At 47.3% G+C, this 25,955-nt stretch overlaps 1 protein-coding gene across 2 annotated transcripts in view; it reads right to left on the bottom strand.

The window, feature by feature from the left end:
* SHISA9 (shisa family member 9) overlaps positions 1 to 15,055 on the bottom strand; it is a 249,423-nt gene extending 234,368 nt beyond the window's left edge. For both annotated transcript variants that reach the window (XM_033102092.1, XM_033102093.1), the window contains exons 1-2: positions 14,328 to 15,055; positions 3,223 to 3,350 (exon numbers count right to left, since the gene is read on the bottom strand). In XM_033102092.1, the coding sequence (XP_032957983.1) occupies positions 3,223 to 3,350; positions 14,328 to 15,013 (814 nt within the window). In that variant the 5' untranslated portion in view covers positions 15,014 to 15,055. The remainder of the gene's footprint in view (positions 1 to 3,222; positions 3,351 to 14,327) is intronic.
* Between the last annotated feature and the right edge of the window lie 10,900 nt (positions 15,056 to 25,955).

The following is a 25,955-nucleotide window of genomic DNA, read 5'->3' as shown; positions in this document are numbered from 1 at the left end:
GGTTGAGGAGACAGAGTATGTTCATAACACTTGAGGACGAAATGTGCCTTCAAAAGCAAACTATAATTATACAGACGCCCAAGAGCATTTGCAGAAAATCACTGTCTCGTCTGAATCTACATCCTGTTAATCAAAGAGGTCAAGGCCTTTTTGATTATCAGACTAAATATTTTTAGGCAATATCACTGACTGCCTGGAAGGAACATGAGCAGCATCAGGAGAAGAAAAATGCATCTTCAGAGAGAGGCAAGTCCTGCCTATCGCAGGACGAATCAACCACAGGAAATGTATGCAGAAATGTTGGCCAAAATGTCCCCAGACTGAAAGTTTCTCCTCCCTACTTGACTCCACCCTAGTTCTTCTCCACAACCCTCTTTCTAAATGCCCAGATTTCAACACCGACTTTTGATTCTCTTCACATTTGACCCCAGCACAAGAGCAAGATCAGAACGTGATTTAGCATTAGTATTAAGAAGATGAGGAGAGAGAAATAGATGGAAATGATTAACATACTATCTTAAAGGAATGTTGAGTGGATTGTTGGACAGAGATGAAAATGACATGTAAGTCGGGGACTATTGAGTTCTCAGTCAAATCCGGTAGCTCGGATGTCTAGTGAAGAACACCCTAAAAATGGCATGAACATGCCCCCTTTTGTATATTATAAGCAGACACATCTTTCTTTCCATTTTTTCTAATAGTACACCTTTCTAGCTCCTGTAATGTCCAGAAGAGGCTTTTATATTCAGTAGGTGCATTCTACTTCTGGCACTAAGGGCTGGTCTTAATTTCCAATCATCAGACTGAATTCCTTCTCTCCTAGTCCTCGATTGGTGAAAGCGAGCTCTGCTGCCTGCTTGGCTTCTTGAATCCCTAATAATTGAGAGATATCAGTCATCTAGTCCTATCCTGTCAATGAACTCTGAAAATCATTCCTTCTTCTGAACATGCCACTTTTCCCCTGTGTCTATCATACATAAATAGCTCCTGAAAATCAATAAAAAGACAAAGTCATCACGAGGAAACCTATCATTACTACCAACTAGTGAATTAGTTATATAGACTTACTAATATACATCTGTGAAAAAGCTATACGCTTATTTCCCAGATATGCCTAAGCATTCTAGGAAATAAGGATTAGATCAACCTAGCAGGATTACATGATATTAACATCTGCGGTGATTCTGGTGAGAATGCAATGTTTGTGACATTACACCTGGAATTCTCCCTTGCAGTTCACCAGGAATGCTCTGGTTTAATTCCACCCACTACAATATTACAAGGCACATTTTTTTTTCTTGATATAAAAGATCAATGACCACACAGACACAGATACAGAGTAAAAGCAAGTATCAGAAATAAATCAAGTTAGTCTGTCACAAGAGACATCTGAATTATTTGGTGCCTGGACACCCATCTCTAAGCAGTGCATTTTTTTTCAGTACAACATTAAATAAAAGTCACTCAGTAAGGCAAGATTCCTTAATGTACCTTGCCCTTTGCCTGATGGAATGATGGAAAGCTTGGATGACTTCAGTGAGTTAGTTATTTCCTGTGAGTGCTGATTCAAAACTCATCCTAAAGATTGAAACTTCAAATGAGAACAGGGTTAACAGTCACCTTTGATAGCCAGGGACTCCCCCATTTCAGCTTTGTCTACTCCACGATCACGTTCACTCACTCAGGATGGTTAGGACTCACATGCATTTCAGTTCAACTTGCCATCCATCTAAAAGACAATGTGCTTGTTTCCATCAACGCCAGAACGGCTCACAGCAGTTGCCGTGTCAGAGTTGGTGAAATATACCATATCTTTCAGGGCTGTGAGATTTGGCCATAAAACTTCCAATTGCTGGTGTAGTTTGCTCTCAAATGTGGCTATTTCTCATACCCTTTTATGACCTGGTTCATAAATATATAATGTTGACTTATTTAACCCAATGAAACCTAAAACAATCTACTTGATGCCCATTTTCAAACCGTACGAACACTGACTTCGGGAACATACTGTGACATTTCCAAGGCCATGAAAAATGACCACTGTGAAGACTCAGAGAATTTGCGTCACCCATGTCAAATTCCACAGAATTCCTGTACCCTTGGAGCATAAAAAATTGCAACCAAACAGTTCAAAATGATGATTCAGCAAATAAGACACCAAGGCAACCCCTCGTGGAACTTCAGCCAAGACGACCCAGACTATAAAACGTTCAATGCCAGAACTGTTTCTATTTTGAAGAACCTCCAGCCACAACTAAATGCATCCTTTAAATTGTCTGGCTTTTGTTATTTTAAACCAAACCCTCCGCATTACTCTAATGTGGGGATTACTTGAAAACATAATTACTGGGAATAACCAGGGGAGTATGCTATTGTCAAAAACTAAACCATCTTGTTTTTCCCACTCCATTAGTCAGTACGTCAGATCCATAATGTATGTTGCATACACAGACCTTCGAAGGGAAAGAAAATCTTTGGGAGCATACCAAGATCCCCGAGCATGCTCCATCCGCTGGAGAACACCTATGGAAACACAGTAACAAATGCAGCTCTTTTTGCTACTGTTGAATCACATATACTCAGCCTGAAACAACAAAACCAGAACTCACCCCACACACAAAGGCGCTCCTGTGTACACGTATGTACACGTACATATACATACACACACACACACACACACACACACACACACAAAATAGATTGTGGATTCTTTTTATGAAACTCTAGTTTTATGAAAAATAGATCTACTTCTTCTGAATTAGTATCTATTCATTGAAAATAGTATGAAACCTAAAACTGGTCTACCTCAGGAGGCAGACAAATAAGCGAACAGACCGCTGGTTAACTGATGACCCAACCAAGACGAACCGACCCAATGGGTTATTGGTTAACAGATTAACTATCTAAGATGAACCAACCAAGCAATCAATTGGTTAACTAAGTATCCAACCATGATGAATCATCCAAGGGGGCCATTAGTTAACAGGAGAGAGAGCCAGCCCTGAGAAACCAACCAAGTGGATCGCTCTTTCACAGAGAAACAAACCAAGTGAACTCTGATGGTGCCAAACAGTTTCATCCAGGGAAGATGAAGTAAAACTTCTAACTAGTCAATGAAGAGAAACTCTTCAAGAACGCAAACACACAGCATGAAATCTGCAGGTGTGACCACTGCCGGGCTCGCCATGTGGGACTGGAAATGGATCGCGCGGCTTTACTTACGAAGGTTGTTTACGGGGGTTCTGGTATCCATGTTCTCATAATGCTGCACGTGGACGACGATGTTGAGGTCTCTCTCCATGTGGTCTGTGTTGCAGTGGCCCTGGGGCCTCATGACGTCTGCAAGGGCCCTGAAAGAAGAAAGAGTTGAAATCTGTTCATCCAAGACACAATGAATGGCATCCGCTGTCCTCGGGCACAGTGCTTGTGAACAAAAGGTGAGGCCCCTTACGTCCTGGAGCCACCATTCTGGTTAGAGGTGGGAGCGGGGGAAAGACACAAGCAAGCAAGCAAGATCACTGCAATTAGAGGATATAAAGACTTCATGTAGAACAGCTGACATGTTGCCCACCACAGCTGTGTAACAGCAGTATTGCCCACGTCAGAGTTGTTTAGAAGGCCAAATGATGACTACACGTAATGTGCACACCATATATTTAATGCCCCCAATATCTAATACTCGATACCAACGCTTCATGTACAGCAATGGCCCCCGGTTAGTAACAAAAAGCATTTACTGAGTACTTACCGTAACCAGGCACTATGCTAACTCAACTAGGCAGCATACACACACCTTAGGAGGATTATAACTTCTTTGAGGGTAAGTAAACAAAAGCTCAGAGAGGTGAATTAACCTGCTCAAGGTCACACTGCCCGTAGGGAGTAGCGCAGGGATTTGAACCAGAGTCTGTGTTCACAGCCCCGTACATGGTGTGCACTGGGTTCCCGTTATGGTGTGATCCATCCACACCCCAGGCTGCTGCTGTTCTTAATCAGTAGGGATGGAGGGAAAGCATAGAACCTGAGGCACCGCTGTGTTTTGGGCACTTTCCATTTATCATCATGTTTAATCCCGCTGACACTCACCCAAGGGTTGATATTCTTATCACTATTATTTTATAAATAAGGAAACAAGTTGAGAGGTAGCAAAGTGATGGTTTTAACGTCCCAGGGTTGCTGTAACAAAGTGCCACAAACTGGGTGACTTCACACAACCAGAAGTTACTGTGTCGCAGTTCCGGAGGCTAGAGGTCCAAAATCGAGGTGTTAGCAGGGCCACACTCCCTCTGAAACCTGCAGGGGAACTCTCTGCCTCACTCTAGCTCCCGGGGGTCTGCTGGCAATCCTTGGCATTCAGTGGTTTGTAGGGGCGTCACTCCAGTGTCTGCCTCCATGCTCACAGGGTGATCTCTGTCTTCACATGGAAATTTTCTTACAAGGACGCCCGTCACAGGGGCCCACTCTACTCCAGTTTGCCTTCATCCAACCTAACTACATCTGCACCTATCCTATTTCCAAACAAGGTCACACTTGGAGGACCAGGGGGGTTAGGACTTCAATATGTGTTTTTTTGGCAGGGACAGAATTCAACCCATAATAGTGACCTTCCGAATTACAGGTAAGCTTAGGAAAGAAGCTCAGCGTTAGCACACAAAACAGAGCAAAGATAACTGTCAAACAGATATTGCACCTAAGGTCAGGCCTCACCAACACATATTTTTTCTCTTTACCTACCCTCCATCGTGTGTTTATGTAGATATATGAATATCCTCAAAAGATATGTAACATTGTAGTTATGATTGTGTGTGCATGCGTGTGTGTGTGTGTGTGTGTGTGTCTTTTACTCACTTGCAACTGCGGCACAGTATTTCAACCTATGCAACCCCCATAGAGAATTTACCTGCAGAGAGGATAGTCTCAATATCCATCAACTAGAATGGCGGAGAAACTGACTAATCAGAATGGATGCCCCCTGTAAACACCCAGCTGTCTCATTCTGCGAACCAGCAGAATACCAGCCTTGCTTATCTGTTTTCCTAATTATAGACGCCTGGATGGTCACCAACCACCTGCCTCTGTAAACAATACTGCAGTCAACCTCCTCAAACATGCTTTTCCTGGACCAGGGACGGCTTCTCTGGGCTGCACACCCACAAGTGACACAGGATCTATCCAGATGCTGTTGACTAACCAAAACCCTCGGAGTCCAAACCAAGGGAGACAGAGAAGGAAGATGAGCTGTTTGGGTGAGGCCCACACATAGCACCTGGGAACTCGGTGGGCCCAGCCTGTCTGCTGAAATTCACCCAAGCAAGGCAGCAGTCCTCAAATACCGCTCTGCCAACAAGCAGCAAGAAGGCGCAGCAAATGCAAAGGCCATGAGGCAGGGAAAGAGTTCGGCTATCTGAGGGACAAGCAAGAAGGCCAACAAAGCTGAAAGGTGGCAAACAAGGAGGCAAGCATTACAAGGTGAGGATTATACTATGCATTTTACAGAGCAAAAAAAAATGGCCCAAGTTAACCCAGCTAATCATGAGAGGGACAGACATACAAAGCTGAGTGCCTTTGAAATCAGAATCCGGGCCCTTCCCACCTCTGTGCAATAAACAGGGTCTGAAACTCAAAGGGGCTCCAGGGAAGGAACGGTGGAGACTTAGGTATGCCTCCCAAACCTCATTTGCCTTTTTCACTTCTAAACAAGTTCTTTATCATGAGCTCCAGGGGAACTCTAACCCCTTCTGGATCTGAATGGAAATTTTGTGCGTGCATTTTTTCTCGAACAAGAAGCCATAGCTTTCACCAAATTCTCTACGGAGTCCCCCCAAAATTTCACAATATTCAGGCTGCCAAGAGAATAGCAAAGGAAGTAATCAGGACGGCTACCCTGACTTTGGCCAGCATTGGCATCTGCAGATCCCCTGGGCTTTTCCTGAGTGCTGAAATTCGTGAGAATCCAGCCCAAAAGCCAAGGACACTTTTCCCCCAGGCAGCCCTTCCCAGGGGTGGTTCCCTCACTCCGGGAATGGCATAACATGATTTGGCATGGGGAAGGAAATATGAAAACTGTGAATGGTCTTTAGTCATTCGAAACGAGAAATCGATTTTACATGTTGACTCACGCTCATGCCCTCCCCGGGAACGTCCGATGGTGAGAATCAGGAATCTTGATGAAGGTGGCTAGCAGAAGCAAGCTCACTGGGTGCCCTGACCCCTAACGGGGTATGCACATAAATGACCTGGTTTTGGCTAAGCCAACCATCGCCAAGGACATACGTCGTTTAAAACTATCCCCCACGACAAAACCACAGCCCGAAAAAGACATGGATCAAGCGCAAGAAAATACGAGAATTGACTCTCCTCTTCTTTTTCACAGCTTCTCACAAGGCAAAAACAAGGTTGGTCTACTCAGAGCAAAATGAAGCCAGCCCAAAATAATCAAACCTCTCATGCGGAATATTCAAAATATGGATTTCCTTATTAACGGTAAACTTCATCCTCAGCGGGTATCATGCTTTGAGCTTTTAGCTAATGATTCCATAAGTCATCATGATTAGCAACAAATTTAAAAATATTTCACCTTTAGCTCAATTTAAAGTGTCTGTTCTTTTAAATGCTTTATAACGCACTAATAGTTACTCACCAGTATGTGTATATACTTGTTAGTAAAACAAATATACATATATTGGGATGCATGCTAAAAAAAAAGTTACAAATAGGGATATGTCCAAAAAATTAGTGAATTAGACAATGAAAAGAATCAACCAAGTGTTACAAGCCAAACAAATGCCCAAAGATCTGGTGTTTACCTGTGGCATATAGTTTGTGTGCTCCCCAAACTTGAATGTCCACAGGCCACTCTGACTGGCAAGATCCTAAAATTTACCACGATGGGAAATTTTATGTGTCAACTTGACTGGGTGAAAGAACTGCCCAAATAGTTGGTCAAACCTTATTCTGGGGTGTGTCTGAGCCTGTGCATTTGGATGCAATTAACATTTAAATTGGTGGACTAGTGAAGCCAATTGCCCTCCCCAATGTGGGTGGGCCTCGTCAATCAGTTGAAGGCCTGAATAGAACAAAAGGCTGACCCTCCCCCAATAAGAGAGACTGTTCCTACTTGATGGCCTTCAAACTACGAGTCAGCTCTTCCTGGTTCTATGTAGTCTGCTGGTCTTTGGACTCAAACTGGGCCGTTGGCTCTGCAGATTTTGGACTCGTCAATGGCAATTCCGTATGAGAAATAGTGTGTGTGTGTCTGTGTGTGTGTGTGTACACACGCAAATTCCCTACAGGTTCTGTTTCTCTGGAGCACCCTGAATAATACAGGTAACTTATGGAAGAAACTACACTTTTCCTTGATAACCCTTCATCCATTTCAGAACAACTATGTTTATTGCCATTTTTGAGGTCAAAGCTGACTGAATATGGGCAAGTTCATAAGCTGCAACTTAGCATAAATGTCCTTGTACATTTCCTTGTATGTTACCTGTCTCTGCCACTTGACTATGGAGGGCGGAATTGTCTGTACTATTCACTGTTCTATGATACCTCTCAGCACAGTGCTGGGTACATACCATAGGTACCTATTGAATAAATACCTATTAAATGAGAATATGAATGGGTGAATTGAATGAATGAATGAATGAATGAATGAGATACTTTCGTATGTCATGCAAACCCGGATGTCAGAAATCGGAACTCCTCTGTGCCAGATTCTGCTCGAGACACTCGGCTAGAACTGCGGATGACTGTTGGTGGCCTTGCTCTCCTTGCTCTGGACGGTCGTGGAAGGAGACAGATAAGAAACTAGTAAAACAGTAAATGAATAAGTTCATTTTAGACAGTAATGTGAAATGAAGCAAACAACCCTGAGTGACAGGCAGGAGGGGGTTAGAGACAGCGGTAACTCAGCCTGGGTGGTCAGGGACAGCTCCTCAGAGAAGGTGACATTTGAGCTGAGGTCTGAGTGATGAGGAGGGACCAGCCACATAAAGTCCAACGGAAGAGAATTTGAGCCAAGCCACCACAATAGCTCCAAGGTGGCAATGAGCTTGGCCTATTTAAGGAACAAAAAGAAAAGGCTGCGTCCCTTTTCTTTCCAATTACAGTGAGCAAATAACGGACCCCAACATTTCTGAATAGAATTCAGTGTCCCAGCATCTTCCTTCACAGCTTCCAGGGGGCCCCAGGGTCTAAACTATGTTCTGACTCTTAAACACGTGAATAGGATTCGTAAGCATTTCCTCTTGCACCAGAACCATCATTTATTTTTCAAGATCGCAAGAGCCATGGGCACACGATAACTTTCTGGATTACTGGTTACACCAGTGTGGACATTTGTCAAAACTCATCGAACTGTACACTTAAAATGTGTAAACTATACCCCAATGAAGGTGACTTTTAAAAGTCAAGGATTTAGTGCCCGAAGAGAAGCAAACATATCCTGCAAAGAAAAATAATCTGGAGATTTTTCCATGGCTAATAGTACATGCATGCATGGGCTTCTCCAGCCTGGGGAGCTGACTGAAGCCATAGGATAACCCCAAATGTATAGGAAGAAGGGGAAGTGGAAGAGAAGTTGGAAGAGGAGAGAAAAGGCAAGAGAAGGAGGGACATTTATCATTTGATGCCGTTTCTTTGCAAAGGACCCCAGCTCTCCTGAAGTGTTTGAAAAACACACAGGACACTGTGCTACCGTGTTTCCCTGAAAATAAGACCTAGCCGGACGATCAGCTCTAATGCATCTTTTGAAGCAAAAATTAATATAAGACCAGTCTTATTTTAGTATGAGACCAGGTCTTATATAACACAATATAAGAACTGGACATATTAATTTTTGCTCCAAAAGATGCATTAGAGCTGATGGTCCGGCTAGGTCTTATTTTTGGGGAAACAGGGTATGTACCTTGCCGCTTGGATTTCTGATTCTGTTTGAAGGTGGGAAAAATAATGCCATGTGTTCCCTGCTGGCTGCAAGGGTAGAGAGCTTCAAACACGCCTTCCTGCCCCCGAGGTCATTTCTCATCAGCGCCTCCGCCAAGAAGGCTGGCCCTGCCAAGGGCAGATGCAGAACACACTGTTAGTCTTGATCTTTACAGCCACTCCTTGAACTGGACCCAAGGATGTGCTGGAATCTGCAGGGCATGGAGCCCTCTGTGATCTGAGACGCCTGAAGTCCTGCACGTTTGTGCTCCCGGGCAGTGCAGCCTAGTGGTCACGGACCTCTGCTCTAGCCTCACACTGCTTGAGTTTGAAGTTCAGCCCCTCTACTCAACAGGGGGACTTCTTCATCCTCTCCCAAGGATGCCTCTTAAAAGGCAGACTGTCATCAGGCCCATCTCACTGGGGAGCGACATGAAATAGTTTTTAACTGAGAATTCACACGCAAGCTTCGGGCAGGATAGCAAAGCCAGCAAGGTTTCTTCAACATAACCTAGGCCAACACTTTGTAATGCATTTATGCATTTATCTAGATGGAGATCTCCTCTCCTGTCCTGAACCTGCCATCGCCTCCTGCTGATTAAGTGCAAGTCTGGAGAAGTTATGAGACTTGGCCAATGTCACGCAGCTAAATATATACAGCAGAGCAACAGCAAGGTACTGAGTTCCAGACCACAACATTATCCTCTTCAGTGGACAAGGGCTAGGAAATTCTATTAATAAGGATGATGATAAAAGGGGACTAGTCACTCAACAGTGACCCTGTGACAGGCCTGTGCTAAGAGCTTTCTAAGCCCAGTGTCAGTGAATCTTTTCACAGGCCTATGACATAGGGATCATCATTATCTCTTAAGTTCTTATTCTTACAGATAAGAACTTAAGCCTCAGATCAGAGAGGTGAAATAAGTTTCCCAAAGTCACACAGCTATTAAGTGGCAGAGCTGGGATTGAATCTGGGGCCACTGGCTGGAGCCTATGCCGTTCAGATCAGCCTAACTACCTCTCCAGGGATTGCAGGTCACATTATTAAGTGAATTGGGTGGGGGTGGCCACTGAGGTGAACTTGAGAGCTTCTTAAATGGGGCAGTCAGCAGTCAGGAGCAACCAATAGTTGCCACGTGAAAATGCAGTGTTGCCAGATCTACCAATCTCTCAAGAGAACTCAGAAATCTGGATTTCTCTGTGAACCCTCCCAGGTTTTAAACACTGGCAATGGGTTCTAAGTTGGTTTTAAAACACCACATTTAATAGAGACTAAAGAGATTTCACAGCCAAATTCAGTGAGCCTTGACTGGATCCTGATTTGAAACACTGAGCTCTAAAAGACATTTTTGGTATGATTGGGAAAATGCTTATATGATTGGACATTTGATGATACTGTGGAATTTTTGTTGTTTTTCTTGGGTGTGATACTGGAATTGTGTGATTTGGGAGAATGTCCTTGTTCTTAGGAGATCCATGCTGAAGCATTTAGGGACAAGGTGCCACGTCTACAACTTATTTTCAAACGCTTCAGCCAAAAAACAAAGAAAAAAGAAGGAAGGGAAGGAAAGAGAAAGGAAGGGAGGGAGGGGAGGAGAAAATAATATTTAGAGAGAAAGAGACAAGCAGCAATAAAGCAAATATGACAAACTACTAATAACTGTTGAATCTAGATTAGTAGTTCTCAGCTGAGGGTGATTCTGCCCCAGATGACATCTGGCTATATCTGAGGACATTTTTTACTGTCACGACTGGGTTGTGTGGTGGGTGCTACTGGCACCTAGTGGGTAGAGTCCAAGGATGCTGCCAAACATCCTTCAGTGCAAAGGACAGCCCCCAACAGCAAAGAATTTTCCAGCCCCAAGTGTCAATATGGCTGAGGGTGAGAAACCCTGGTCTAGATCTACTGAAGTTCCTTGTGATTATTCTTTCAAGTTTTTTGTATGCTTATAATGCTTCACCATAAAAAAAAAGGAAAACTTAAAAATAAAAAAATAAGAAGACATAAACAGATATACCTTGCAGACCAAACAACATATGTCTGCAGGGTTGGGTCCCCATAGCTGGCCATTTGTAGTCACTTCTCCCGATAAATCCTGGTTGAATGTAGCTGCTGCAACAGCTGCTGAGTGAGCACCTGTACAGTTCTTACAATGTCAACTGCAAGCCCTGCCCCCACCCCCACCCTCCTGGAATTACTGTCTTTCTCCTACTTTCTGTCCTCATCAGCCCAGAAGGAAGCAGGCGACATGCCTAGGACGCTGAGCCTGAAAACTGACATCACAGAGGCCTCTTCTGGGAAAACACAAGCGCACTGGTCACCAGGGGCAGTCTGTGACACAGAGCAGCAATGTGCTATTAAGTCTTAGAAGGGGAGGTGCTTTCAGGCAAGATGAGAACAAACCCTTCATCTCAGTGACCCTCACACCCCGAGACAAAACAAATGAAGAAGCTGTGGCCAGCACACTAATTTCACCTGGAAGCCACCTTATCGCCTCTCTGAGCCCAAGCTTGGCAAGCCGGCCCCTCCCAAGCATCCTTGACACCTTACAGGCGAAAGAGCCAATTGCTCTGGCTGAGACTGGAAACAATTAACTGCATAAGCTGTGCAAAGTGCACCTGGAGGGTACTTGGCTGGGGCAGCCCTAGCACCGCAGAAATACGTACAAAGCCTACCTACTACGTGCAGAAAACAAGCAACAGAATGCAAATAAGAGCCACCTTGGATTGATTCATCCATCCCCCGGCCCTGAAAAATATTCCCAAACCCAAGAACAGTCTTATAGTGCGGGCCACTTTTTATCAGCCATTCGAGGAGGTTATTAAAATGCAGATTTGGGTGGGGGGAGGCCCATCCAGACCTCTTGATTTAGAATCTCTCTGGATAGAACTCAAGAATGTATTTTAGGAAGCTCCCCCAAACTCTCATGCTCACTCCATCTGAGTATGTCTACCCCAGACACAATGGAAACCAGAGGACTCGGTAGGGCACAATCTTCTAACTATGACCTTGGCCAAGCCATGCAATCTGAGCCACGAGTTTCTCCTCTGTGAGTGGGAGTTAAAATAGCACCAGTCTCATCGGGTAGTTGTGAGAACTAAACAACGCTTACACACACACACACACACACACACACACAAACACACACTCATGTAGTACCTGGCACCCAGAAGTGTGCTCAACAAATGTTACTTCCTTTTCCTTAACAGTGATTGGCTGTAAAGCCTGGAGAGCTTTACAAAAGTACAGCGGCTCAGGCCCTCCCTCTAAAGATTTTAATTAACAGTCTATGGTGAGCCCTAGCGTGACTGTTGTTGGTGCTAAGCGTTCCAGATGACCCTAAACAGCAGCCAGAGTTGAAAATAACACCTTGGAAGCTGACCGTAAAAATCAACTCTTCTTTGTCTTTGGGTGGTGGATGTACTTGCACTCCGTTCTGGAATTCCCAAAATGTGTACAAGGAAAGCCAGTGTTGAGGCTGTTACCAGAGGACTGGGTGCCGGGCTGCAACCGGCTGGGCTGCAGTGATTCGTTTTCCCCTGACCGAGCTGCCAGGGGGCAGTACCAGGAAGTTGAGCCCCTGCTGGGCACTAGGGTACCAGGTGGAGTGCTGTCTCTACAGGAACAGCAATTCTAGGGGAGCCTGAAGCGAGCTCTCCCAGAGGCGCTCAAAGGTTAGCTTTTCTCCCACCTTCCCGTCTCCTTCCCCCTCCAAAATCCCCACCACCACCACCGAAGGTTCCTTGTAAGCGCTGGTTTGCAAGGAAAGTGCTCCGTCAAGATTTCAGCAGAGCAATGAATCTGCCATGCAGCCTACCTATGCCTGGGCGAATCTCTCCCTACCTAGGAGAGGCTCACTGCTGCAGTCCCGTTGCTTTATCTTACCCTCATCTTAACACCGACCCCGGGAATCCACGGCGATGGCGGAGACTGCGGGAAGTGAAAGCACCCGGCCACGGGTGGGGATGGTGATAGGGCACCTTGGGGTGGCAGGAGATGGGCAGGGCCACCGCTGCACTCTTTTAGTCGGTCAGGGATTCCTGAATCCCCTCGCAGCTTACTTCTCTGCCGCAAGACCCCATCATCCATCCACACTCCCTGCTGACCCAAACCGAGAGGAACTTCCTCACTTTGACCCCCAAATCCTGCCCCTCCGGAAGAAAAAAAAAGTCATCGATCCTCTGCGTAAAAATAGAAAATAATTACTAGTGAGGTAGTGATGTTCCTTCGCCTATTTTTGCTGGGTCTCTTTGTTCAGATTTTTTAGGCAGGCGCCCAGAGCGCGTGCATAACACACGCGCACACACAGGCTCTCGGCGGAAGTGTGGTTTCCGTGTTTGTATGTGGACGGTGGACACATGGTGACTGCCTTGGCCTTACTCAGAAAAGAGGATAAAGCTTGGCCCCAGCCATCCAGTTGTTCGCAGGCCGCCTGTCGCTCTTCAACCCTCCCGCCCAACCTCACAGCAACAAACCCTGGCCTCTCCCGGGTCTGGGGCTGCGACCTCGCCGCTGCGTCCTCGCCTCCAAAGTTACTGGGTTGTGAGAATCAATTTAGACACTTAAAAAAAACAAGCAAAAGGCAAATAGCTCCATTAATCCCCAAATGCCTTCTCCCATCTGCTGCGCCTTGCTCGTGCTGGGACTTGCATAATGAATTAAGCAAACGGGAAAGTTGACGAATCAGGGTGTCTGGGGGGTGAGGGCACGTGGGGCGGGGGCTCAGGCCCATGAAGTCCACGCCAGCAGCTTCAAGGGGCGCAAGGAGAGGCCGGGCGACAGGGGGGCCGGGCGAAGGAGTTAAGAGGGGCCAGGGGCAGCCGATGTCCGGATTTCAGAGACCTGGCAGCTCAAGGAGGCGGCAGCTCCAAGCAAGGCTTTTGTTCTCACCCTCCCCTGGCTCTCCACCTCCTTCGCCTCCTTTTAGCGAGCCTTACGAGTTGCAGGCGGCACACACTCCTTCCCTCCCTCCCTCCATCACACACGCGCGATGGGGCTCACACACGCCCCCCTTCCCTTTCTGGCTCTCCCGCTGGCCTCTGTTTACCGAGAAGCTAGAATCTGGAACCCGAGGGTGGACCCCTCCCCAAAACCCAAGACTTAAGGGCCTCGGGCTCAAGTCCGCTTTAATCCTCGGCGGAGGCGGAGAGACGGCAGGAGGGTGAGGGACAGCAGAGACCCCCACCCACCCAAACACACACACACAAGCTCATATCCACACCTGTGCGGGGCCCAGCGCCCCCTCTCCGCGCTGGGAACCTAAGTTGGCTTCCCCGGTGACATTCCACCGTGACATCCCCCGGCGGAGAGGGTGGGGGTGGGGGCGCCATTGCCTGGGGAAGGTGGAGAGGGGAGAAGGGGGAGAAGAGCACCTTGAGGGGAGGACGAGGGAGAGGCAGCCCACCTGGACATGTGCTCCCTTTGGGGCCGGTGCGCTTTCTCCAGCCCCAGCTTAGTGAAGATGCCAACGAGAACCATGACGGCCACCACCCCGCAGATAATGTAAACGATCAAGTTGGTCTTGTCCTTGGTGGGGTCGTGCAGGGGGTCGTCCTTGCGCGCTGGGGGCTTGCCAGTGTTGAGCCACAGAGGAGTGTCGTAGTTGGTGCAGGTGCTCTGGTTCAGTCGCCGCTTCTTAAACGTGCAGCAGAACCGGAAGCCACAAGTCCCGCAGCAGAAGATGAAGTCGCCCGAGCTGCAGTTGAACGGCGGGTCCCACTGGCCCATGACATCGAAGTAGCCCCGGCAGAAGTCCGGCGTGGGCGCCCGGGTCGGGGGCGCGTCCGAGACCCCCACGCCCTCGCCCGCCTCTCCGGAGGCGGCCCCGGAGCGGTTGCCCCCCGTCAGCACCACCACGCCGCCCAGCTGCGCCAGCTGCCCGTGTCCCGCTCGCTCCTGCGCCCGGCACACGCGGGCGCACAGCTCGGTGAGGAAGCAGCCAAGGAACAGCCGGAGGACGCGGCGCATCGTGTCTCCCAGCCCGGACTCGGCCGCTCGGCCACCGCTGGAGCCACTGCAGCCGCCTCTTGAGGCGCGGCCGAAGCTGCCGAGGCTGCTGCCAGGGGCTGCGAGCCGCCGCGGGCCGCACATGCAGGGAGCGGCGCGGGGCGCTCGGTGGTCGGCGGCCACTGCGCTCGGCTCAGCCCGCGTTCGCCTCCAGCGCAGCGCGCGGAGGGGCTGGCCGGGGAGGAGCGCGCCGGGCGGGGCGGGGGGAGGACGCGCGGGGGCAAGCTCGGAGTGCAGGTCCGGCTGGCTCTAGGGGGAGGCGGGGGCCGGAGAGCAGGGACAGGGAACAGTCGGTCTGTCCGAGCCTCCCCTCCGCGGGTGGCTGGGGACTCACCGCCCAGCGCCTGCTCGCAGGATCCCTCTCACCTCTTCAGCTCGCTAAGTGCGCTGGAGAGAGCGAAGCGACACTTGTGGAATGAAGGGAGGGCAGGAGGGAAGGGGGAGGGGGAGGAGGGCGGGCAGAGAAAGCGCGGAATGGAGGGGGGCGGGCACTAGCTCGAGAGGGGCGGGGGCGCTGGAGGTGACTTGGGCGGGCGGGAGCGAGTTGGGGGGCGTGCAGAGCCGAGCCAGGCTGGCGGGCGGGCAAGAGGGAGCTTCGCAGCCGCGGAGGGAACAGCTCGGATTTCCCGGCAGGTGGAGGACCGCGGCGGGACCTCCCGCGCCCTCTCTGGGCGCGAGGCGCGGCTAAGACCTGTTCCCGGCGCAGAGGCGGCTCCGCCCGTGGCTTTTTCCGGGGATGCGGGCGCAGGAGCTGCGGCTCAAATCCGCCCAACAGGGAAAGGGTGACTCGGAGGGGATAGGGATAGACTAGGCAGCTTCCACGCCAAGACAGGCTGAGGCGCAGTGGGATCTGGACCGCCCCTCCCAGGTGCGCGGGGCCACCTTGCCCTTCCCCCTTCCGGCCAGAAGCGCCACCCGATGGCTCAACTCCTTGGGCAGGAGGGAGGACCAAGGCTGAGCTGGGAAGGCTGGGTGGGAAGCCCTTGGGCCCAGGGTGAGCAAGCCCCCACCGGAGAGGGGCTTGGGCTGAACTAAAGTCAAAGAAGCGCAGGAGATAAGGAGAGGCAGCCCACAAGGCCGAGGCAATGACACGTTTCGGGAGGTCTTTCCTTGGGATTCTCCCAGGCCCCCAGTCCTGCCACTTTCTGTCCCTCACGGCCCTCGCAGCATTCCCTGCACTCCACAGGAGGGCACACCGCGGTGCGTCTCTGCACGCCCAGGTCTGGTGCAATGCAAGGCCTGGGCACCCAGTCTCAGCCACCCTCCCAGTCCTGGAGCCCGTGCGTGGGTCCCCGGAACCGGCTGGCCCCTGTCCCCACCGAGACCCCCAGGACATCCTCACCAGGAGCTGCGGAGCCAGCCTTGCTTCCTTGGCTTCCAGCCTCGCGTTGCCCTCTCTCAACTCAGCCGATTCCAGCCAGTCATCAGCCCTTTCCTATTTCTCCCATTTCTTCTCTCCTCTGCTTCAATTTGACTCCAGTAGCCCCCGAAACAGGATTTGTACCAAAGCTGCTACACCAAATTTAGATCTCCACACGCCCCTGCGTTTTGTTTTTTAATTGCATTAACTAAGTATACACTTTGCAGTCAGCTAGGCTATTTGCAGTGATCTGATGTTTCCACCACGCTGCTCTCCATTTGGCTGCACTCTAAGGGCTTCTGGGGGCATTGTCAAAGTAAGAAGTTGGGCCACATATAAAATGACATACCGGGGTCCGCTTAATGTAAAAAGCAAGGGGGGATTTTATTTGGGACTCTATTACAAGTTTTCTCAGAATGAGAGGGAGCTTGGCTAGTTGTGCATTATCTCTGAAGAAATGTCACTTACAGTCTCCCCAAAGACTTGCAAAGAGTGACCCTGTTCCAGCAAAAACACACCAGGGCAACACTGACAATATATCCAGGAGTATATCAGTCCTGGGAGACTCAACGGAATTATGGGCTGTATTATGTCCCAAACCCACCTGGACATGGTGTGAGAGTGTTGAGCCTAAATTCACCTGGTTCATCATAACCAGGTCCCCAAAATAGAACAGTGTGACATTTCTGTGGACCCACACCCACCACCGTGTGAGTCTCCACAAACACAAGTTTGGTGTGTGAGCTAACGATAGCTGACATTTATTCAGTGCTTATGACATCCCTACCACGCGTGCTTTTTCTAAAATCACCTCCTCGCGGATGCTCAGAGCTGTGCCTCGCACGTAGCAGACAATCTGGGAAAATCTTTGCTGAACCACTGCGTGACGGACCTCATTTAACTCTGTCCATCAGGTAACACTGCCCGGCCCCCACAACAGAGGTTGAGACTGAGGCCCAGAACAATTAAACCTGTGGTGGCCCCGGGTGGCTCAGGAAGGGGCACAGTTAGCTTTTGACTCAAGAAATTTGACTCTGGGGCCTGTGTTCTAACCCCTGCAAAGTGGTGCCTTCCGAAAATAGGCCTCCAGACTTGATCCACCTGACCTTATATTAATTAGCATTTATTTTTTTCTGTCTCCCCACATTGAAATGTAACTTTGAGACAGAAATGCCCTCCCCCCATGCTGCAGAATCCCCAGCCTCAAGAACAGTGGGAAGCACTAAAAAACTATCTATGGGCTGTTTTCATTAACTAATTAAGATCTTTTATGCAACACCCTGTCTTAAAACCAAGAGAGGAATGGAATACTTAGAAGGAGGACAGAGTTTCTGCTGTCCTGACACGTGCGAAGGGGTTGGCATATTTCTACACACTGAGTCAGAATTGGAAAGAGCTGTCCAAGCAGGCTTGCTAAGGTCCAGGAAGCTGACGCTCAGAGAGGTGAAGGGCTTTGTCCAAGGTCGCAAGCCAGCAAACGGGAAAGCCAGGGCTGCATGCAGACTGCCATCCCACCTCACTGCACCCCACCATGGCACTGCCCAGCATGCATCCGGGCTGAGAGCTAAGGGCAAAAACCTGGTCAGAGTAGGTCACAGAACCTTCCCACAAGAGTTGGGGGTTTTAGGCACTTATAAATCTGATTTTTTTAAAAAAAGCTTTAGTGAAATCCAATCTCTGTAAAATATTGCCTGTCACCTGGACATTTGATGCGGTCCTCAGACCAGAAGGGCTCTAGCTTCTGCTCCCTGCTTTAATTAACAGAGGCTGCCCCCTGTTTGTAACAAAGGGAGTGCAGGACTGTGCTTTGGAGAGAAACAGACCAGATCCACCCTGCATGGCTTATTTGTCAGATTCCGAACCTGGAACCTCCTATCCCTTGAGGTTTGCCCTAAACCAAAATCCCTTCCCGCTCCTGCCCACCATGGCTGCAGTTAACCCCTGGAATATTGCCCGAGTCTGTTTCCCAAACCTTGAAAACTATTTAGAAGTGGGAGGAATCATCTTGGTTCATTTTACTCTTCAAAAGAAAAAAGTCAATGTCCTCTTTGTATGTCCAGTCAGCAAATAATCTCTACCTCCTAACAGATGTGTGATTTGGGGGAACATGCCCCCCTTTTGGAAGAGATGATTGAGGTGGTATTTCTTTCAGGGCTCCTGGGGGGGGTATAAACTTCCTAATTGAAACACCTGGCAAGTTCATGGAAGAGGAAAAAGCATCATCAAATGCCACCCCCCACCACTATGCAAATGAATTCATGCAAATGTGTTGAAATTAAAATGCGGCTCTTAATGAAAGCACTTTCTAAGAAAGAGATGATGACATTATTTACAACACAGGTACTTCTAATATCTAAAGAAGACTCTCATTAGCCCTAACGTTAATTATGTCAGACTGCAGTGCATGTTGCAGAGAATGCACTTGTACTCCCCAACAACGAGCGGTGGGAGCCAGGTGACAAAGGATGTGTGCTTACCGGGACTTGCCACCAGTGTCCATAAGCAACTCAACAAATTAGATTATTTGTGCTGTGGCCCTCAAAATCATCCTCACCAGGTGGCTTTTAGGGTTCAAAGAGGTTTCTAAGCAACTGTTAGCCTTGAGCCAAAGAGAGATGAAACAGAAGCTGTTAATTCAAAAACCTCGGGAGCTCCCTGGGTGCAATCTGAAACTGGCCCCATATGCAGACGGCGAAGAGAGACCGAAGAAAGGCAGGCCACTCCAGATAGGTAGGTGGCAGGTTTAACAGGCAAGGGAACTTACTACTAGGCTTGTCTTGGGCGCCTTAAGATGAGGAGGTCTCCACACCCGCCCACTAGAATCTTAAAGTTATACGGAGGCCTTAGCTGAGTTCTGTCATGTGCACCATCCAGATGGTCTCAGCAGTACGTTACTCTCTCAAGGCTGCAGCCTTGAAAGTGCAGAAACAGTGGGCAGAATGGAATGTACAGGGGACAGAGGAGGGGTGAGCAGCCTCTGATTGCCTGGGGCTAGCTCAAGAGTCTCCCTGCATCATGTCCTCTCAGTGGCTTTCTCCAACAGAAGCCTAAATGTACCTAACACCTTGCAACACCCTGAGTTGATGTATTTTATTCTCTTTTTCTGAAGAGATAAAGAGAAGCCTTATAGAAGTGAAGTGAGTCTGAAGTACGGTTCTCCCAGACTGGAGGTGGTACGTGAGATACTTTTTGGTGGTAGCCCAGCAAAGATTTTTTAAAATAGGTTTATATTTATTTCAGTGTGTATCAGAAAAAAGAACGACGCATCCAACACATGGCTTCATAGGCATCGATGTTTAAGGTGTAGTTAATTCCTTTAAATCTCTCAACTTAAAGTCAATTTAAGACAAATAATAAATCCCTCACAGTATTTGTTAATGAAATACAAATAAAGAATAGGAAGTGTCTGGTACTGAACACCAAAGTGTAGGAAACGTGGGCTTTGCTATCAGGACCGGGGTTCTTAGCCTTACGAGTGACATTTTGGATAGGCTAATTCTGTGCTGTGGGGCCATCCTAGGTGTGTAGGATGTTGTACAGCATCCCTGGCCTCCACATACTAGATGCCAGTAGCAACCCCCTAGGTGTGACAACCAAAAACTGTTAACCAGACATTGCCAAATGTCCCCAGGGTGGGGATGGGCGGACAAAATCAATTGATGACCACCAAGTCAAGCCTGCATTTAAATCCTGGCTCTTTATCATATGAGTTTTATGACTCGAATAATTCACTTCTTTAAGCCTCAATTTTCTCTTCTGTAAAATGGGGATAAGAATGGTGTCTCTCCCCAGGAAGGTTACAGACACTCCCTACCCTGTACAGTGTGCTTAGCATAGTAAACGTAACCTTGGCATTTGCTTAATAACGGGTCACTGTTATTCATGTCCACCTGAAGGGCCTACAAGGCGTCAGGCACTGAACTGAGTCCTGGGGAGAGAAATGGCTGAGACAAGACCCTTACTCAGCAAGATGTCAGAATCTCCAGGGGGAGATAGAATACAGAGGCAGGGCAGGCTTCCTGGGGAAGCAATCTGTGCAATCATGTTCAAGAGGGTCCCCTGCTTGACTTGAGGCTCTGAAGTTTTCTTCTTGAAATTCTAGATTATTTTTGAATAAGGGTCCCCACCAATTATGTAGCTGATCCTCTATATAGGGAATAGGATGCCAGCAGAAATAGAAGTCAAGCTATGGGTACTAGAGGACGATGTTTGGTTCTGCCTAGGCAGGACAGGAGGACTTCTCAGAGGTGGTGACATTTGAGCCATCCTAAATTAAACGTATGCAAGAATTCTCAGAAACATAGCAGGAAGAATTTTGGCAGACTCTATTTAAAAGTAGTTCTCACATGCTAGGCCACAGAACAATACCAATATGTGTTGAAGTTTTCACTGGTCCACAGAAAATTGAGGAAAAGTAAGGCTATGAAATGTGTTTGATAAAAAACCCCTTTTACTTGTTAGATATTCTCTTTGCATTACTATTCGCTTTCTAAAGTAATGTTGGAGTTAGTAGATGTTAGTCATATTTATCGTGTGTGTGTGTGTGTGTGTGTGTGTGTGTGTGTGTGTGTGTGTGTTTTAAAACATTTCTTACCAGGAAAAAATTGGCAAAGCTGTCCTCCCCAATTTTTGGCCATTTTACTATAGATGAAATCCCAGAGTCTGGGACAACTAATTTAAGACCCTCACAGTAGCTTTTGTTCACAAGTAAAGAGGCAGTTTGAAGCAATCATCTGGATAATTTAAGTCCCTCCAAATGTACTGTAAAATCAAATAGGTTTTGGGGTCATGAGTCTTCCAGCTAGCTACATGGGTGAAAATAAATAGGTACAGCAAAATACCATAGACTGGGTGGTTTCCAAACTAAGGGAATTTATTTCTCACGGTTCTGGAGGCTGGAAAGTGTAAGATCCAGGCACCAACATGGTCACTTGAGAGCCTCTTCCTGGTTCAAAGCCAGCACACTTTGACTGTGTCTTCAGATGCTAGGAGGGGCAAGGGATCTCTGCTGAGTGTCTTTTCTAAGAACATTAGTCCCTTTCATGAGGACTCCACCCTCATGAGTTAAGTACTTCCCGAAGGCCCCATCTTCTCATACCATCACATTGGGCATTGGAAATTCAACAGATGAATTTTCGGGAGGACACAAACATTCAAACTCTAGCATCCACCTACCACAGCTCAGATCCCATGACTACCACCCCCAGCAGCATGAAAATCCCCGTATCACCAAGACTGCCCAGCCCACAATATTCAAGGAGAAACTGGTACACGTGAACTACACTGCAACCAAAGACGCAACGGCCACACAGAGTTAATTATACAAACGGTGTTTTCATCTACATATTCAGAACAATCCTCGGACATTTGAAAGTTCTGTGCACCAAGATCCAGCCATGCGTCCAAGCCAGTAAATTGGAAGGTCTTATCTCAGCCCCCTTATCCAACTTCTACCAATCCTCTTAAGTAAATATCAAATCCTTTCTTTCCTTTCATCCCCATTATCACGTTAGCTCAACCTTCATTGCTCACAGTGACAATCAAACTTCCCCCTCATTTCACCTAACCTGCCGCCCAATCCAATTGACTTTTGTTCACTAACGAGCCTTTATTAAATGTCCACTTCATGCCAAGCACGGTTAGGGATGGGGATCGCAACAGGAAATAAGATAGCGCCACAGTTTGGTGAAGAAACTAGAAAACAAACTTATCAGTTAGGATATGTCATCTGCTATAATACAGTCCCCAAACAGCAGTGGCTTAACACGCCCCACGCGTGAGTCGCGCAGTCGTGGCGGAGACAGTCGTGGCGGAGACAGTCGGGGTATCGCGGTGCTAGTGTTCAAGTCACGCCCATTTTACTTAAAAACGGCCCGAAAGCGTGAGAGTAGTGAGCCCCGCGGCTGGGATGTGCCCAAGAGAAGCTGCAAAGTGCTTCCTGTGCGTGAAAAAGGTGGAAGTTCGCGACTTCAGGCAGGGTGTCAGCTCACATCCCCACAAGAAAGGTGAGCACGGTATTTGATTATCAATTATTGTTCATCCTTTCCTGTTCCTAATTTATAAATGAAACTTAATCACAGGCATGTATGTCCAGGATAAAACGGTATATGGGGGTTCGGGCCTATCACTGCGTCTTGGAAGGCATACCCTGCGGATAAGGGGGACTCTTGTGGTGAGCGTGGCAAAATGAGGGGCCCCATAGTCGAATGGAGTAGAAAACTAGGCTAGAAGGGTGAAATCAGACTACAAGAGCAAACCACGTCGTCTTTTACCAAGACCCCCACCTCAGTGTTTTAAATTACTGTGGCCACTAGAGAGTCTTTGAAAAGAGTAGCACATTGGGTAAGTCTCGGTGCTGAAAGGACCCCTGGATGTCCTACAAACCGTATAGCACAGAACAAGAAAGATGCTCAGACCTCTAATCTCAGCGATGGTCCGGTCCCTTTTTCTACTCGAAACGTGTGTTGTTTCTCCCTCCCCCCAAAACACCCGATAAGAGTGGGTGCTTGCTCAGTGCCACACAAAGGTGGTGAAACATGAAGTATCTTTCAGAGGTGATGAAAATGTTCTGGGACTAGAGACTGGTGATGGTTGCACAACATTGTGAGTGTCCGAACAGCCAATGAATTATGCACTTTAAAATGGCTCGGTGGAAAATGACTTGAAGCCTTAGCTCGGGCGAGATCATATTCTAAAACGGATTATGGTGACAGCGATAAGGCTCGGTGGGTGAGTGTTATATGCACGGGGCCGAGTCAATAAACACAATGATCTCGATGGACAACCTATTTTTCCATTTAAGATTAAAATAACTGAAGAAATGACAATTTCATCCCTGTGGGTAACAGTATACATTAGTACCACCGTGGGTGGGGTGGGGTGGGGTGGGGAATGAGCATTTGATGCCGTCTTTTAAAGTGTTTCATGCAGGAACTGTGGTATCAACAGTTCTCCTTCCAGCCCAGTGGTGTGGCTCATGGTTTGCACATAGTCAGTTCCCTTCCTTCATGCTGAAGCTGTAGTCTGTAAGAGTATTCTAACTCGGTGATTCCCAAAGTGTGGTCCTGGAAGTGCTTACCAAATGCAGGTTTCTCGGCTCCGTCCTTCTAAATCAGAACCTGTGGGAAAGACCCGGAAATCAGCGTTTGGTAAAGCCCTCTGCATTTTATGCGTTCTGAAGTTTGGAAATCACTATCTCTAATTCAGTGGTCTCCAACTGGAGCACTCCTATAAATAGGGGTGTGTTAGGAAGTATGGTTTTGTTTGAAAATGATAGGAACTCAAGTGAAATGAACATAAGCTAAAGAAGAAAAAGATGTGGGCAGATTTATCAGTTCACAAAACGAAAAAGTCCAAGGTTAGGTGTGGGCCTGGCTAAATCCAGGGACTCAAATGCTGTCTTCGAGATTCTCTCTTTCCTCCGTCTCCTGGCACTTTCATCTTCTCATCTAGCTGTGTTCCTGGGTTTCCAATGTGATGAAGCGCTAGCCCTAGCAGTTCTGTTCTGACCTTGTCTAGTGATCCTCGAAGGTAGGAGCAGCTCTTTCCGGGTGGTTTCAACTAAAGTCTCTCAGAGAAATCTGACTGGTCTAGTCTGGGTCACGTGCCCATCTTTTAACCAATCAGTAGCCAAAAGGATGTAGTGCTCTGAAAGGTGAGGCTTGAGTCACGTGTCCACCCCTGTGGCTGAGATATCAGTGTGGACTCCACCTATGTCAGTTAAACAGATTTCCCCCAAGGACCAAGAGTCCTATTGCCAGAAGAATTGCCAGGGAACTGTTTACTAAAACCAGAATCTGCATTCTTTCAAAGTCTTCCAAATGATTTTGCCCATCACCCTCATTTGCTTGTGATGAACCCCAGGATGCATTTACCTCAAAATGACTCAGACAGACTGAAAACCACTGATCTGCCCTCCCTGGAGAGGTCAAATCTTGCCTCTTCTGTGTAGGGAGATGCGAAAGTGATAAGCTAGGATGGGACTCTCGCTGGTCCCTCTGGCTCAGCTGGGGGTTAATCTTCTGTAAACCATGTTCGCCAGAGAAGGCAAACCTGGGTTGCCATCACTTCACAGAGAGCGAAAAAGGTTGGCATTAGAAGGAACTTTGGGAAAGTGTGTCTGCTTGTCCTCCGGGGACATCACAGGTTAGTGTAACATCTACCAAGCAGATGTGTTGACAGGAACAGGGGCCAAATGGTAGACTTGTTGAAAAGGGACAATGAAATTGCAATATGGATGATTTCTTGATGCAAAAATATTGTAGTTCAGTACTATGGTTAGATTTCTCCCTTGGTATTTGTCAACAGTGGAGAATCTTTTCTTGAACTGAAATTATAGGTATATATAGGCCCTCTGTACGTGCTTGTTTACACCAATGCTGGGGAGAATGGAAGAAGAAAAGTCCATGAAATAAGCCTGGTGGCATTTGTACAACTAGCTTGCCCAGAATCGCAATGCTCCTACTGTTAGAGGGGGAAAAAATTAAGGCAAGACCCAAATGGACTTGGAGTCTAATTTGAAAAGTACATCACGAAAAGTACGTTGGGAGAAGATGTGGGAAAAGTTGCTGAGAGAAGGTCCTGGCTGTGTCTTTTGTGGCCAGTTTGCTTGTATCAGCATATCATATGTAAAGAGCAAAACAACATCTCATTTTAATAACACACTTAACTGCCTACCCATACACAGGAGATCATACTGTTTGCCAGTTTCAAAAGTTCAATCTCAAATGCAGATCTTGCCGACCAATCGTTTTTAGAATGGACAGCTTGAAGAAATCTGTATTTCTTAATATAGTATCCAAGCCATTGAAATAGTATTGCAACAAAGATAACCATTGAAATAGTATTGCAACAAAGATAACAATGATTTGGATATCAAAACCACATTTTGGGGAAGGGTGTGACAGGGAGGATGCTTTAAAGAGGACAACTCAGCATCTCATTGGGAAGTGTGGGGACAGCGGGAAATCAGTGGGCATTTGTGTCAGCTCCACTCACACACTCACCCACCTAACGGTAAACTGGCCTTGTTAGTGGTGGTTTTATAAATGTCTTGTGCAAGATTTAAACCCTCACCAGATGGGATAATTATTCGACTTGCTTTGGCTTGCCCTTACTGCTTTTAAGATGCACACTCCAAATAAGAATGCCCTTCCTTGAGGGATGTTAACTACACTTATTGTGGTAATCATTTTGCAACATAGGTATTCAAGTCATAATGTGTACACCTTAAACTTATGCAGTGTTGCTTGTCAATTATACCGCGATAAAACTGGGAAGAAATAAGAATGCTCTTCCTCTCTCTTATAACTAGAACTGGACATTCATTTAATCACTTATTTAAAAATATCTATTAAGGGTCTACTAGGTTTTATGCATAGTATTAGGCACTGAAAATACAGCAGTATAAAAACAGGTAAAAATTCCTACCCTCAGGGAGCTTATGTTCTAGAAGTACACTGTCCAATATGGCAGCCATAAACCTCATGAGCTGTGGAAAACTTGAAAATGGCTAGTCCAAACTGAGCTGTGCTGTGAGTCTAAATATAGGATTTCAAAGACCTGGTGTTGAAAAGAAGAGTGTAAAGTATATCAATTTTTTATATTGATAACATATTAAAATAATAATATTTTGGATATTACTGCGTCAAGTAAACTGTGATTAGA

Source organism: Rhinolophus ferrumequinum (assembly GCF_004115265.2).
Source record: "Rhinolophus ferrumequinum isolate MPI-CBG mRhiFer1 chromosome 15 unlocalized genomic scaffold, mRhiFer1_v1.p scaffold_54_arrow_ctg1_1, whole genome shotgun sequence".
Lineage (NCBI taxonomy): Eukaryota > Metazoa > Chordata > Mammalia > Chiroptera > Rhinolophidae > Rhinolophus > Rhinolophus ferrumequinum.
This window is presented reverse-complemented; position numbering and strand designations above follow the sequence as displayed.